The 15,617-nt window shown below is 48.2% G+C and overlaps 1 protein-coding gene across 5 annotated transcripts in view; it reads left to right on the forward strand.

Moving 5' to 3' along the window:
* Positions 1-15,617, forward strand: part of CFAP74 (cilia and flagella associated protein 74) — an 82,474-nt gene that overhangs the window by 30,703 nt on the left and 36,154 nt on the right. For 3 of the 5 annotated variants that reach the window (XM_082404509.1, XM_082404510.1, XM_082404512.1), the window contains 6 exons: positions 373-574; positions 1,592-1,747; positions 2,699-2,932; positions 3,251-3,369; positions 7,397-7,463; positions 7,857-7,946. In XM_082404509.1, the coding sequence (XP_082260635.1) occupies positions 373-574; positions 1,592-1,747; positions 2,699-2,932; positions 3,251-3,369; positions 7,397-7,463; positions 7,857-7,946 (868 nt within the window). The remainder of the gene's footprint in view (positions 1-372; positions 575-1,591; positions 1,748-2,698; positions 2,933-3,250; positions 3,370-7,396; positions 7,464-7,856; positions 7,947-15,617) is intronic. The other 2 variants (XM_082404513.1, XM_082404511.1) reach the window with 1 other exon arrangement.

Raw genomic sequence — 15,617 nt, forward strand, 5'->3', positions numbered from 1 at the left:
CCCCGGCGTTGGGTCATCGCCCACCCGCAGGGGTCCCGGGGGCACCTCCTCCTGCCTCGGAGCCTTTAGTCCTGGCAGGTGGGAGGCGCCAGCAAGGAGCAGCGGGCATGACTGACTGAGTGACCGGCCTCCAGCCCTGAGGCTGCCCTGGTCTGAGCCTCAGGGCGCCCAGCGGCGCCTGGGAACCCGGAGCAGGGGACGCGGCAGCTCACGGGGTCGAGGCTTGTGGCGGGGACGGCGCTGGGCCGGAGGTTCGTGTCCCGGCTCTCTGGCCCGGCCGCCCTCCTGGGCTCCCTCCGTCGGCTCCTGCGGGCCGAGCCTCTCGGGATCCGGGCGCAGCTGGCTGTCAGCCCAGACGGCGTTTTCCTGCAGCGCCTTCGCGGAGGAGCAGAAGCTCAGGAAGCACGAGATTGTGCGTCGGATCTTGAAGGAGGAGGCGGAGGAGGGCAGGAGGAAGCAGCGGCCCTCGCCCCCCAGACCCGCGGGCCGGCCGATCCTGAGGGCCCGGACCTGGAGCTACATGGCCGCCTTCCATGCCGGGAAGAGCACGGCGGGCCCGCCCTGCTGCCCCCCGGTGAGCGGACGCCCCTGCTACGCTGGACCGCACCGGCCAGCGCAGATCAGGACCACGGACAGCGCTCCTGCCCCTCCGCCCCTTCGCCTGGGCGCAGGCACAGCCTGCGGTCGCCGGGCGGCCCCAGCCCCGGTGCACGTGTTCGATGTCCCTCGCGTCTCCCCCCTGGTCTCTGGCGCCTTGCCCGCCTGGGGACGCAGCCCCCCACCGCCACATGTCCCCTGAACAGGATTGTCTTGGGCCACCTTACCTGTCCCCAGATGCCAGAGCCAGGCTGGTGACCAAAGGCCCATCACGGCCCAGGGGAGACGTGTGCCCCCGTCCACCCCCAACGCATGTTCGCCCCGGAGCCGGGCCACCTCCCTCCATTCCCGCACTCAGTCCTCACATAGAGGGCCGGCCCTGTGCCGGTCGTCCCGTAGGTGACCTGCTTACCTGTCCCTGAGGGTGTGGGGTAGGGACGTCGGGACCCCATCTTGAGCCCGGCAGCCCTTCTACTTCTGCCCTGTGCGCCCCCAGCCTGAAGGCCCAGGTCGCTGGCTCCAGCAATGCGCCGCCAGCCGCGACCCCCAGGCTGCTTCGTGGATGGCCCCCGAAGCCGCGCCTCTCTGTCCCCTCACCCCCAGCCGTGCTCCTGCCCTTCTCCGCGTGGGGCCTTTCTCACGCCTGCAGCAACATCGCCCTCCGTCCTTGTCCCTGTGCCAGCCTGATGTCCCCGGAGGGAGGCCCCGTCTGGCCCTAGAGCAGCTGAGGGTCCATGAAGGGGGTTCCGGCGTATCCATAAGTCAGTGTTTTGTGGCTCTTGTGGGCATTGGAGACCAGGCTTTCACGATGTGTAGAGACACTCATGCTGTAAATAGAAGTTGCAAACCCGTGTGTGCTCTGGTCTCTGAGTGCAGGCGGGGCTGCGTTGTCTGCCAAGGCCCTGGAGTCCCGAGGGTTCGTACTTTCTTCCTCCCGGTCAGTACAATCTCTGTTTTCTAGAATAAGCTGTTGCGTTTCTCTCCCCAACTCCAGGAGGGCAGGTCTGCGTTACCCCAAGCCTCTCTGCTGGTGAAGGCCGTGTCCAGTGAGTCCGTCCAGGCGGACAGGGGGAGCCTTGGCCGGGCAGAGGAGACACTAACTCAGCCGGAGATCCCCGGGCTCTGGAAGGAGGACTACAAGCCGTACCAGGTAGCCCCTCGGACACGCGGCCACATCTTTTCATCCGTCTCCCACGTCTCCTCCCTGTCCTAGCGACCGTGGCAGCCCCCCTCGCAGGGGCTGCTCTGTGGTTCCTCCCAGCCACCTCCCTCCCAAACAACCACAGGGCCGGTGGTGGCCACACACAGAGGGATGCAGGCAGGGGGCTCGAGGGGTGGGGGCCAAGTCCTAATTCTCCAGCTTACTACTGGGGAAGTGTGTTGCTAGGAAAAGGCATGAGTTCCAGAGCACTGGTCGTCCTGGTTCTAAAAGGGCAGGCACAGCTCTGGGAGCCGAGAAGTTAGCGAGTGTCCACTGCACGCGGCAGGACACAGGCTCTGGCTCTGTCCCTGCACTGGTCAGCCAAGGCCCGCGGCCACCTGGGAGGACATCGCCCCCCCTTGGTCTGTGTACAAGTTGGTTCCCATTGCTCTGAGGGCAAAGCCATTTTGGTTCCGCTGGTTCTGAGGAGGCCTGCCGCTGCTCTGCTCAGGCCCGGCCACTCCCTGGGGACCACCGGTCAGCAGGCCGGCTCCCACCCAGGAGAGCGAGGCAGGAGGATGCCAGCCCCTGGGCCAGCAGGGGCACCGGGAGCCAGGGCCCCAGGGGGTCCCTCTTCAAGTCACTAAGCCGGTCAGGGAGGCATCTTTATTTTTGCCACTGAAAAAATGTTGCTTCCTGTAGAGCTTTTCAAGAACTTTCTCTTGGCCTGATTTTAAAATCTAGAAAATGCTCCTCTGCCATTATTTCCTGGAAATCCGCCGGATCTTGGATGGTCCTGCTCAGCCCCTTGTTTCTCCCCTGACCCTGCCATACCCCCTCCCCCGCCTTGCTGGTGTCCCCACCCCGCCTCGGGCATCGCACGTTCACCCCACCCCACCCCGGCCCCGTGTGGCCGTGGTGGCCCCCAGCTCCGGGCTGTCCATTTCCTTTACTCCCCAGCTGACCTCGGAGAGGCCTGGGGGGGCTCCCGAGCCGGCCACTGTCCCCGCAAAACCGCAGGTGCCCAAGGAGGACATGGACCAGAAGCCCGCGGGCGGAACGAAGATGGACAAGGACGTCCTGGCGCGCACCGTGCAGCGGCTGCGCAGCGGGGTGATCCACAAGCAGGTGGCGTCCAGGCGCGAGTTCAGAGGGTGTCCCTTCAACAGCAAGCCCAAGCTCATCCACTTCAAGGTGAGCCCAGGGTCCTCGCCTGGGGCTGAGGGGACAGGGCCCGGTCTCGCACGAGAGGTCAGACACCAGCCCCAGGAGGGCGATTGTCCTGGGGGGCTGGGATGTCACACCTTCCTGGTCCCTCTGGAGGAACCAGGCGCCACCCGACCCTTTGCTGGGGAACCCCCACCTGCTGGTCCCCAGGAGGCCGCTTCCTGCCCGAGGCGGGGGTCCTACGAGACCATGGAGGGTGTCCCCGTCTCCCAGGCGGGGATGTCAGGTGCCGAGAAGCATCCGCCAGAAAACTTGGAGCGGTAACTTTTTATCTGCTTTTCCTAGGACTTTGATATCGGGAAAGTGTACAAGAAAAAGATCACGCTGATTAACGCCACCTACATGATTAACTACTGCAAGCTGGTGGGCGTGGAGGAGAGCCTCCGGGACTTCATCCACATCGAGTACTAGGGGGTCGGGGCGGGGGGGAGGCGGGTGGCACATCGGGGCGGGTGCTTCAGTCCCTGCAACTGTTATCAGAGCCTTTTTATTTGACCCACATTTTGGGCACAAAACCTTCAGCTTGGGTCCCCGTGGGCATTTTGTAAAGTGGCTCCTCAGCCTTCCTGAGACCAGACCAGGTTTCCCTGATAAATGGCTTGATGTTTTCCCCTTCATTGTGTTTTGAGGTTGACCACTCTGGGTAAGATTTCCCTGGAGGGCCTTGTGCCTTTTCAAGGTGAAGAAAAAAGCCATCTTTTATTTTGGGACTGTGTACTTTAACTCTGTATTTAAATTTCTTTTTCTTTTTTTTTAATTGTATCCAATAATTCTTTTTTTTTTAAATTTTTATTTATTTATTTATTTATTTATGGCTGTGTTGAGTCTTCGTTTCTGTGCGAGGGCTTTCTCTAGTTGCGGCAAGTGGGGGCCGCTCTTCATCGCGGTGCGTGGGCCTCTCATTATCGCGGCCTTTCTTGTTGCGGAGCACAGGCTCCAGACGCGCAGGCTCAGTAGTTGTGGCGCACTGGCTTAGTTGCTCCACGGCATGTGGGATCTTCCTGGACCAGGGCTTGAACCCCTGTCCCCTGCATTGGCAGGCGGATTCTTAACCACTGCGCCACCAGGGAAGCCCCTCTTTTTTTTTTTTAATTGGAGTAAAATTGCTTTACAATGTTGTGTTAGTTTCCACTGTACAATGAGGCGAATCAACTGCATGTCTACGTACATCCCCTCCCTCTTGGACCTCCCTCCCACCCCCCACCATCCCACCCATCTAGGTCGTCACAGAGCACCGAGCTGAGCTCCCTGTGCTGTACAGCAGGTTCCCACTAGCCATCTATTTTACACATGGTAGTGTATTTATGTCAAACCTAATATCCCAATTCGTCCCACCCTCCCCTTCCCCCCACTGTGTCCACATGTCCATTCTCTACATCTGCATCTCTATTCCTGCCCTGTAAATAGGTTCACCTGTACCATTTTTCTAGATTCCATATATATGCATTAATATACGGTATTTGTTTTTCTCTTTCTGACTTCACTCTGTATGACAGACTCTAGGTCCATCCACATCTCTACAAGTGACCCAGTTTCGTTCCTTTTTGTGGCTAAGTAATATTGCATTGTATATATGTACCACATCTTCTTTATCCATTCATCTGTCTATGGGCATTTAGGTTGGTTCCATGTCCTGGCTATTGTAAATAGTGCTGCAATGAACATTGGGGTACATGTGTCCTTTAGAATTATGGTTTTCTCTGGGTACATGCCCAGTAGTGGGATTGCTGGGTCATATGGTAATTCTATTTTTAGTTTTTTAAGAAACCTCCATACTGTTCTCCATAGTGGCTGTATCAATTTACATTCCCACCAACAGTACAAGAGGATTCCCTTTTCTCCACATCCTCTCCAGTATTTGTTGTTTGTAGATTTTCTGATGATGCCCATTCTGACCAGTGTGAGGTGATACCTCATTGTAGTTTTGATTTGCATTTCTCTAATAATTAGTGATGTTGAGAATCTTTTCATGTACCTCTTGGCCATCTGTTATGTCTTCTTTGGTGAAATGTCTATTTAGGTCTTCCACCCATTTTTTAATTTGGGTTGTTTGTATTTTTTGATATTGAGCTCCACGAGCTGTTTGTATATTTTGGAGATTAATCCTTTGTCCCTTGCTTCATTTGCAAATATTTTCTCCCATTCTGAGGGTTGTCTTTTCGTCTTGTTTATGGTTTCCTTTGCTGTGCAAAAGCTTTTAAGTTTAATTAGGTCCCATTTGTTTATTTCTGTTATTTTCATTACTCTAGGAGGTGGGTCAAATGTATTTAAATTTTTACTCTGTTCCAGTGTTTCATGTTTCTTCCTTTGAGACCCCACTGATATCTGACTTGGGCCCTCTTTTGTGTCTGATTTTCTTTCTGGTCCCTGTAATCCTTCCTTCTTTCCGGTCCCTGTAATCCTTCCTTCTTTCCTATTTTGTTTTTCCCTCATTTTTCATGTAACGACCATTGCTGTGTCTTCTGTGGGACCCTCTTCTCTTCTGCTCCTTGAGCATTTTGCCCTTCCCGTTAAGAGTTTTTTCTCCTCCCCGTCCTGGTTTCTCCAGCTTCTGTCGTCAGTTTGGAGGTCCCGGGGGCTCTTGAGTTTCCAGTTCTGCACGGCTCCTGCTGTGAGCGCTGCAGCCTCCAAGGCCCTGCCCTCTGCCCCCAGTGGCCTTCCCGGGGCTGCTCCCTGAGTCCACGTCACTGACCACAGCTCTGGTCAGCCTCCCCGAGTAGGACACGCTGTCCCGTTCCGTGCCGACTGTGGCCCGGACGCAGGATCTGCAGAGGCTCACGTGTTGATCGCCCGCGTGTTCTCCACCTTCCAGGCATGCTGACAGCGGGGGGGGGGCTTTCCTGTGTTGCTAGTTCTTCCTGTTGAGCTGCGGGTTTCTGGAGGAGTCGGCAGAGGCCCAGAGTCGGGTGGTCACTGTCACCTAGGCCACCCTGAGGCGCCCCTCCCCAAGCCTGGAGCAAGAATTTTTTATCGGTAGCATTTCCTCTGACACTTTGAGGACCTTACTCCCCTGTCTCCCGTTTTCTGCTGTGGCTGTTCCGTCCGACCCCCTGTCTTTGTAGGTTATCGAGCTTTTTCCGCAGGTTGCCGTGAGCTTGCCCTCCCCTTGGGGTCCTGCGTGTCTACCACGGTGTGTCTGGCGTGGACTGATCTTTCCTAGGGCTGCTTAGAACTCCCTGTGCTTCCCGATCGGAGGGTTCAGCTCTTTGAACAGCTGTGGACACTTCTCTGCCCTGTCCCTTCAGGTGTCGCCTACCTCCCACCGTCACAGACCTCCCCTGTGCTCCAATTCGAACCCTGTCTATTGTGTGCCCCCCACACCTCCTGACGCCTGTCTCACATCCCCCCCGCCCCATCATCTCCCTGAGCAGGTTTCTCAGTGTTTCCTGGGGTCTGTCCCTCTGTTGACTACTTCTCTCCTTGGTCGTATCTAATCGGCTGTTGAAATTGCTTATTATGTGTCTAATTTCAGTTGCCGTATTTCTCATTTCTGAAAATTCTAAGTTCTTTTTCAGATCAGCTGGTATTTCTTGTTCTTTTCTCACGCCTGTAATTCTCTGTGTCTTTCTACTGCCTGACGTCCTTGGGAGTCTGGCCCTGCTCCTCGCCGTGTTTCGTGCTGGTCTATGCGCGGACTTTGAAATCTGGGTTCTGATCTTCCCACGGCTGAGACTCCATCCTCGGGACTCTGTTAGTCTGACATCAAAATGCTTCCCTCCCAATCCGAGGAGTTTTGGATTTGCTTCTGCCTGGTGCCACAGGGACGCTGCCAGCCAGGGACAGATTTTTGTATTAAATTTTTAGCTTGTGTATTTCTATACAAAGTACAATAGGTAAAATCCAACCTTGTGAAAATGGACTTTGTGTTAGAAATTTTGTGGGGGCTTCTTTTTCTCACCCAAATCCAGACCAAATCCCTCCAAGTGTCCCTGGGAAAGTGGGGCTGTTTCCTGGGTCTTTCACTGAAAGTGGGGCTCAGAGGGCTGCAGCTGAATGCAGGGCCCACAGTCCCAGCTCCCTGCCTGTCTCACACACCTGACCTTGATCCTAAAACCCTAGATCCTTGGTTCAGGCCTGGCACGTGTCCTCGGGGGAACTGTGACCACTGCTCACCCCAGAGCATCTGTCCCTCTGGAGTTGGTCCCTGGGAACTTGCCTCCTTCCTCCCTCCCTCCCTTCCTCCTCCCTCCCCCTCCCCCCCTTCCTTCCTTCCCTCAGCTCTTCACTCACACAACCGGCACTCAGATGTTCCTTGAGCATCTCCTGTGAATTGAGTCCCGGCGAGGCAGCAGGGGCTCAGCACCCAGGACAGGCGAGACGGAGGGTCCCAAAGCCCCGCCGGGGCGCCGGCTCTTTGGACAGTGGCTTCCAGCTGGGCTGGCTCCACAAAGGCAGGACGCTCACCTCCTGCCTTCATCCTTGTGCCTGCAGCTTTGACCCCCCTGGTCCCATGTCAGCCGGCATGTCCTGTCAAGTGCTTGTCACCTTCAAGCCCATGGTGAGTGTTGAGCCCAACACCAAGCTGTGGAAAAGGGGGTTTTCTCACCCCGTCGCAAGAGGGTGGTGGGTGGAATCGGGGTCTCTGCTGCCCGCCAGGCTCCGCAGAGTGTTGTGACGGAGGAGGGACACACCTCAGAAGGGGTCACGCAGGCCCCCGTTTGGCTGTTTTATGCCCGAAACATATTGGAATGTTCCTCAATGCTAGCAGGATGACAAGGCGGCTGCTCTGCGTCGCCGGCTGGCAGGTGTGACCGCTCGCGCTAGCGGGTCGAGTGGGGCGCGCTCCGTGGACCCCTCCCTCGGGCGGGGGGTAGTGGCTGTGACTGCGGACAGCACATGTCACTGCGGAAAGCTGCAAACATGTGGGTGGTTGGGTGGTTTTATTTTTTAGGTAAACAAAGATCTGGAAGGAAATGTCTCGTTTCTGGCTCAGACGGGCAGGTTTTCTGTTCCACTGAAATGTTCAGCGAAGAAATGCTCCGTGAGTTCTCGCCAAGCGTCCGGGTTGGGAGGGTGGGCGGCCGGGGCCTGAGGCGTCCAGCCTGGGGAGGTGGGCACCCGCGGCAATGCTGGAAACGTCCAGGCGAGTCCTGCGCTGGGTGGAGCCCAGATTGCAGGAACCCCGGGTCAGAGGAGACCCTGCTCCTCCTGAAAGCTGTGTGGGGTCCCTTTGATTCCTTTCTTTTTTGAGCTATAGTCGCCATGCTGCATCTTACATCCCCAGACCTTATAACTGAAGTTTGTGCCTTTGGACCCCCTTCACCCATTTTGCCCACCCCCACCCCTGCCTCTGGGAACCACCATCTGTTTTTGTATCTGTGAGTTCCACGTTTTTTAGATTCCACATATAAGTGGGATCATACAGTATCTGTCTTTTCTGCCTGACTTATTTCACTTAGCTCAGTGCCATCCAGGTTATCGCAAATAGCAAGGTTTCCTTTTTGATGGCTGAATAACGTTCCATTTTATATGTACCACATTTTCTTTATCCATCCATCCATCAATGGCCACTTAGGTTGCTTCCATGTCTTGGCTTTTGTAAATAGTGCTTCAGTGAACATGGGCATGCAGACAACTCTTCTGATGGTACCAATTTCATGCCTTTGGATAAATACCCAGAAGTGGAATTGCTGGATCATATGGTAATTCTACTTTTAATTTTTTGAGGAACCTCCATACTGTTTTCCGTAGTGGTTGCACTAATTACGTTCCCACCAACAGTGCACGAGGGTTCCCTTTTCTCCATGTCCTCGCCAACACTTGTTATTTCTTTCTTTTTGATAATAGCTATTCCAGCGGTATAAGGTGATATCCCATTGTGGTTTTGATTTGCATTTCCCTGATGATTAGTGATATTGAGCACCTTTCATGTACCTGTTGACCATTTGGATGTCTTCTTTAGAAAAATATCTATTCAGTTCCTCTGCCCATTTGTAAATCAGATTGTTTGGGGGGTTTTTTTGTTGTTTGTTTGTTTTTGCTATTCAGTTGTGTGAGTTCTTTATATATTTTGGATATTAACCCTTTATCAGGTGTGTGATTTGTAAATATTTTCTCCCGTTCCATAGGTTGCCTTTTCATTTTGTTGGTGATTTCCTTTGCTGTGCAGAATTGATTTTTTCTTTTTTAATTAAGAAAAATTTCAAAGTAATGAAGAGCCGAAAGAATAGTACAATGTATATCCGTATACCCACTTCCAGAGTCCAGTCATTGTCAACATTTGCCGCACTCACTTCAGCTGTCTACCTGTCTGTTTTTGCTGGCCCACTTCAAAGTGATTTAGCAATATCACAACGCTCAACACCCATCCTTATAAAATGTCAGCATGCATCCAGAATAAAATTAACCACATTCCTAGCTATCACCTATCACCCAGTGCACATTCAAATGTACTGAAATGTCCCCAAACCAGCTTTTATAACTGTGAGTTTTTAAGCTGGGATACAGTCAAGCTCACACATTGCATTTGATTATTAGGTTCTTAAGTCTCTTTTTTTCAGGCTTTAGTTGCGGTAAAATACACATAGCATAGAATATACCATCTTAACCATTTTTAAGTGCACAGTTCAGGGGTAGTAAATACTTTCACACTGTTGTGCGGCCCTCACCAGAACTCTTCGTTTTGCAAAACCGAAGCTCTGTCCCCATTAAACACTCCCTCCAGCCCCTGGCGTCCTCCATTCTGCTTTCTGTCTCTACAAATTTGATGAGTCTAAGCACCTTATACAAGTGGAATCACATGGTATTTTCCCTTTTGTGACCAGCTTGCTTCACTGAGCACTGCCCTCAGGGCCCATCCGTGGCGTAGTCTGTGTCTGTGTCAGAATTTCCTTCCGTTTTCAGGCTGGTTGCTGTGGAGGGCTTTGCTTCTGTCATTTTGCTGCTTGTTTTCATTGCCGTATAGCTCTTTTGTCCCTCATTTCCTGCGCTACTGTCTTCTTTATGTTTAGTTGATTTTATGCAGTGAAGTGTTTAAATTCCTTTCTCATCTCCCTTTATGTATTTTCTTTGTGGTTCCCATGAGGATTGCATTTAACATCCTAGAGTTATAACAGTCTGATTTGGGTTTGTATTAGCTGACCTCGATAGCTTACGAAAACTCTCCTCCTTTACAGCTTTGCTCCCACTCTGCGCAGTCGTTAATGTCACAAAATTACATTTGTATAACTTGTGTGTCCAGTAACACGAACTAAAATTTTTAAATGCATTAGTTTCTTAAGTTATATAGAAAACAAAATGTGGAGTTACAAACCAAAGTTACAGTAACACTAGCTTTTAGACTAATAATTGCTTTTTTAAAAAATGTATTAGTGTTTTAAACCATGTAGGAACTAAAAGTGCAGTTACAAACCATTGCGACAGTGACACCAGCTTCCATAATTGCCCATGTGTTTCCCTCTGCTGAGCTTGGAGTTACTGTCTGGGGCCCTTTCCTCTCACCTGCAGGGCTCGCTGGGGCATTTCCTGAAGGCGAGTCTGTGGTGAGGAACTCCCGCAGCTTTTGTCTATCTGGGACTGTCTTGATTTCTTCCTCACTTTTAAAGGTTGTAGGATCTCAACTGACATTTTTCTTCCTTGAGCACTTGGAATAAATGGGCTCACAGCCCTCTCGCCTCCAAAGAGTCTGATGAGAAACCTGCCCATAATGTTACTGAGGCTCCTTGTGTGTGACGGGTCATTTCTCTCTTGCTGCTGTCAAGATTCTCTCTTTTTCTCTGGCCTTTAACAGTCCGATTATAAGGTGTCTCAACACGAGTCTCTTTGAGTTCATCCTACTTGGGGTTTGTTGAACTTCTTGGATGTTTATATCATACCTTTCATCGAATGTGGGAAGCTTTCGGCCATTATTTTTTGAAATATTCTCTCTGCCCTTTTCTCTCCTCCTCCTAGGACCCCACAATGCAAATATTGGCCCCTTGATGGTGTCCCACAGACCCCTCAGGCTCTGTTCAGTTTTCTTCAGCCTTTCTTCTTCCTGTTCCTCAGCCTCGATGACCCCACTGTCCCGTCTTTAGGTTCCCGGATTCTGTCTTCTCCCTGATCAGATCGACCTCTGAATCCTGCTACTGAGTTTTCACTTCAGTTGTGGTACTTTTCAGCTCCAGATTTTTGTTGTTGTTGTTTCTTTTTAGGTTTTCTATCTCTTTATTGGTAGCTCCATTTTGTTCACACATCATTTTCTTGACTCCCTTCACATCTTCCTTTACCTCTTTGAGCATCTTTAAGACAGTTGTGTTAAAGTCCTAGTCAAGTAGACCTGCCATCAGGTCCTTTTCAGGGACAGTTTCTGTTGATTTATTTTTCCTTTGAATGAATCATACTTTCTGTTTCTTTATATGATTGTGGAGCACTGGACATTTGAAGCTAATAATGTGGTAACTCTGGAAATCAGATTTTCCCCTTTCCCAGGGTTTGCTGTGTTTTGTTATTGTTTCTGTTTGTTTGCTTTTTGATTGCTGTCAGCTCTCTCTGTGCTGAGGATCGGCCTGAGATGTAACCTTACTGTCTTCCCAGGTCTTTTCTGAGCCTTTCCCTAGGCATGCCTGGTCACTTCCTGGTTTTCCCTGTATATGTCCTAACCTTTAATGTCTGACTCACAAATGAGGAAAAAGAGAAAAATGAAGGAGGGGATGAAAAAAAGTGTTCTGGCCCTTTAAGTCCCCTCGAGTCACTTCAGGAGAGGGGGAGGGGCATGTGACAATGGGGCAGGAGCAGCAACTAAGGTAGTTCTATTTTTAATCATTTGAGGAACCTCCACACTGTTTTCCACAGTAGCTGCACCATCTTACATTCCCACGAACAGTGCACAAGAGTTCCAGTTTCTCCACATCTTCACCAGCACTTGTTGTTTTCTGGTTTTTTTTGACAGGAGCCATCCTGATTGGTGTGAGGTGGTATCTCATTGTAGCTTTGACTTGCATTTCCCTGATGATTAGTGATGTTGAGCATCTTTTCATGTGCTTGTTGGCCATGGGTATGTCTTCTCTGGAAAAATGTCTATTCAAGTCCTTTACCCATTTTGAATTTGGTTGTTATTTGTTTTGTTGTTGTTGAGTTTTAGGAGTTCTCTGTGCATTCTGGGTATTAACCCCTTATCAGATATATGAGTTGCAAATATTTTCTCCCATTCTCTGGGTTGTCATTTTACTCTATAGAAAATGTCTTTTGATATAAAAATTTTTTCAATTTTCATGAAGTCCAGTTTGTCAATTTTTTCTTTCGTTGCCTGCGCCTTTGGTGTCATATCTAAGAAATTATTGCCAAATTCAGTGTTGTGAAGATTTTACCCTTTGTTTTCTTCTAAGGGTTTTATTGTTTTAGGTCTTACATTTAGGTCCTTGATCCATTTTAAGTTAATTTTTGTGTATGGGATTAGGTAATTCGTTTGCATGTGGATATCCACTTTTCCCGGGACCGTTTGTTGAAAAGACTGTCTTTTCCCCCATTGAATGGTCTTGGCACCCTTGTCAAAAGTTATTTGACCATATATGTGAGGGTTTATTTCTGGGCTCTCTGTTCTACTCCATTGGTCTATATGTCTGTCTTTATGCCAGTGCTGCACTGTTTTGATCACCGTAGCTTTGCAGTAAGTTTTGAAATGAGGAAGAGTGACTCCTCCAGCTTTGTTTTTCCTTTTCAAGATTGTTTGGGCTATTCTGGGTCCGTTGCGATTCCATATGAATATTAGAATGGATTTTCCTGTTGCTGTAAAAAATGTCATTTGAATTTTGATAGGGATTGCATTGAATCTGTAGATTGCTTTGGGTAATATTGATTTCTTAACAATAGTAAGTCTTACAGTCCATGAATATGGGATGTGTTTCCATTTATTTATGTCTTCTTTCAACAATGTTTTGTAGTTTTATTGTACAAGCCTTTCACCTCCTTGGCTAAGATAACTCCTAAAACTTTTATTCTTTTTTTATGTCATTGTAAATGGATTTATTTTTGTAATTTCCTTTTCAAATTGTTCATTGTTCATGTACAGAAATGCAACTGATTTTTGTGTGTTGACTTTGTATCTTGCTACTTTGCTGAATTTGTTTATTAGATCTAACAGCTTTCTTGTGGAGTCTTTAGGATTTTCTGCATATAAGATCATGTAATCTGCAAACAAAGATAATTTTACTTCTTCCTTTCCAATTTGGATACCGTTTTTTTCTTGACTAATTGCTGTGGCTAGAATTTCTAGTACTATGTCGAATAGAAGTGGGGAAAGCAGGCATCCTTCCCTCATTCCTCATCTTAAAGTAAAAGCTTTCAGTATTTCACCATTGAATATTATATTTGCTGTGGGTCTTTCATACTTGGCTTTTATTATATAAAGGTAGTTTCTTTCTATTCCTGTTTTGTTGAGTGCTTTTATTATAAAAGGGTGTTGAATTTTGTCAGATGCTTTTTCTGCATCAATTGAGATAATCATGTGGGTTTTTCCCCTTCATTTTGCTGATGTCATATACATCATTGATTGATATTTTGACATTCAACCATCCTTACATTCCAGGAATAAATTCCACTTGGCCATTGTGTATATTCTGTTTGCTAATATTTTGTTGAGGGTTTTTGCATCAATATTCATAAAGGATTTTGGTCTGTAGTTTTCTTTTGTTCTGGTACCTTTGTCTGGCTTTGGTATCAGGGTTATGCCAGCCTCCTAGAATGAGTTATGAAGTGTTTCTACCTCTTCAGTTTTTTTGGAAAGTTTGAGAAGCATTGGTATTCTTTAACTGTTTGGTAGAATTCATCAGTGATGCCATCAGGTCCAGGGCTCTTCTTTGTCAAGAGATTTTTTATTATACTTTCAATCTTCTTACTAGTCATAGGTCTATTCAAATTGTCTTATTTCTTTGTGGTTCAGTGTTGGTAGGTTTTGTGTTTCTAGGAATTTGTACATTTCATCTGGGTTTGTTGCAGTTTGTTGGTACGATTGTTTATAGTACTCACTTACAATCCTTTTTACTTCTGTAGAATCAGTATTAATGTCCCCACTTTCATTTCTGATTTTAGTAATTTGAGTTTTTCTTTTCTTAGTCCATCTAGCAGAAGTTTGTCAATTTTGTTGATCTTTTTGAAGAACCAACTTTTGATTTCATTAATTTTCTTTATTTTTCTATTCTCTCTTTTGTTTTTCTCTGCTCTGATCTTTATTATTTTCTTCTGTCTGCTAGTTTTGGATTTACTTTGTTCTTTTCCTAATTTCTTGAGTAGCAAACATAAGTTGTTGATTTGAGATCTGTCTTGTTTTATGTTTTGTTTTGGTTTTGGTTTTGGTTTTTTGGCTGCACCATGCGGCTTGCGGAATCCTAGTTCCCCAACCAGGAATCAACCCCTGGCCCTCCACAGTGAAAGTTCAGAGTCCCAACCACTGGACCACCAGGGAACTCCCTGTCTTGTTTTTTAACGTGAGCTATGTAATGTAATGTAAGTTTTTTCTTTAATAAATTTATTTATTTTATTTAATTTTGGCTGGTTTGGGTCTTTGTTGCTCTGCACAGGCTTTCTCTAGTTGAGGCGAGCGGGGGCTACTCTTCGTTGCAGTGCAGGGGCTTCTCATTGCGGTGGCTTCTCTTGTTGTGGAGCATGGGCTCTAGGAGCACAGGCTTCAGTAGTTGTGGCACACGGGCTCAGTAGTTCTGGCTCGTGGGCTTTAGAGCGCAGGCTCAGTAGTTGTGGCTCACGGGCTTAGTTGCTCCGTGGCATGTGGGATCTTCCCGGATCAGGGCTTGAACCCATGTCCCCTGCCCTGGCAGGTGGATTCTTAACCACTGCGCCACCCGGGAAGCCCCTGTAATGTAAGTTTTTTAATGTAAGCTATAAATTTCCCCTTTAGCACCCCTTCCACTGCATCCCATAAGTTTTGGTATGTTGTGTTTTTGTTTTCACTCATTTTTATTATTTTATAACTTCTCTTGTGATTTCTTCTTTGATCCATTTGATGCTTAAAAGTGTGTTGTTTAATTTCCACAATTTTGTGAATTTTTCTGTTTTCTTTATGTTATTGATTTCTAACTTCATCCTGTTGTGGTCAGAGAAGATACTTTTTATGATATCTATCTTTTTAAGTCTATTGAAACTTAGTTTGTGGCCTAACGTATGGTCAATCCTGGAAAATGTCCTGTGTGCACCTAAGAATAACATGTGTGTTGTTGTTGGGTGGAGTGTCCTGTATACGTCTGTTAGATCTCATTGGTTTATTATGTTCCTAAGTCCTGTATTTCCTTACTTATCTTCTGTCTGGTTGTTCTGTTTGTTACCATGAGAGGAGGAGTATTGTAAAACTTTCTATTTCTCCTTCAATTCCATCAGTTTTTGCTTCATATATTTTGATAGTCTTCCATTGGGTGTGTAACTGACTGTACTTGTTATATCTTCTTGCTGTATTGAGTTTTTTATTAATATATAACCATTGATCTTTTTATTATCTCCATAGTTTTGCCTTTTCCCAAAAGTCATAGAATTGGGATCATACAGTTTGGAGCCTTTTTAGATCGGCTTCTTTCACTTTGTTTAAGGTTTCTCCATGTCTGTTTATGGCTTGATAGCTCATTTCTTTTTAGCTGGCTTGACTTTTTTTTTTAATAAATTTATTTATTTAGGTATTTATTTTTGGCTGCGTTGGGTCTTCATTGCTGCATGCGGGCTTTCTCTAGTT

This window comes from Balaenoptera borealis, assembly GCF_965194805.1.
Source record: "Balaenoptera borealis genome assembly, chromosome: 1".
NCBI lineage: Eukaryota > Metazoa > Chordata > Mammalia > Artiodactyla > Balaenopteridae > Balaenoptera > Balaenoptera borealis.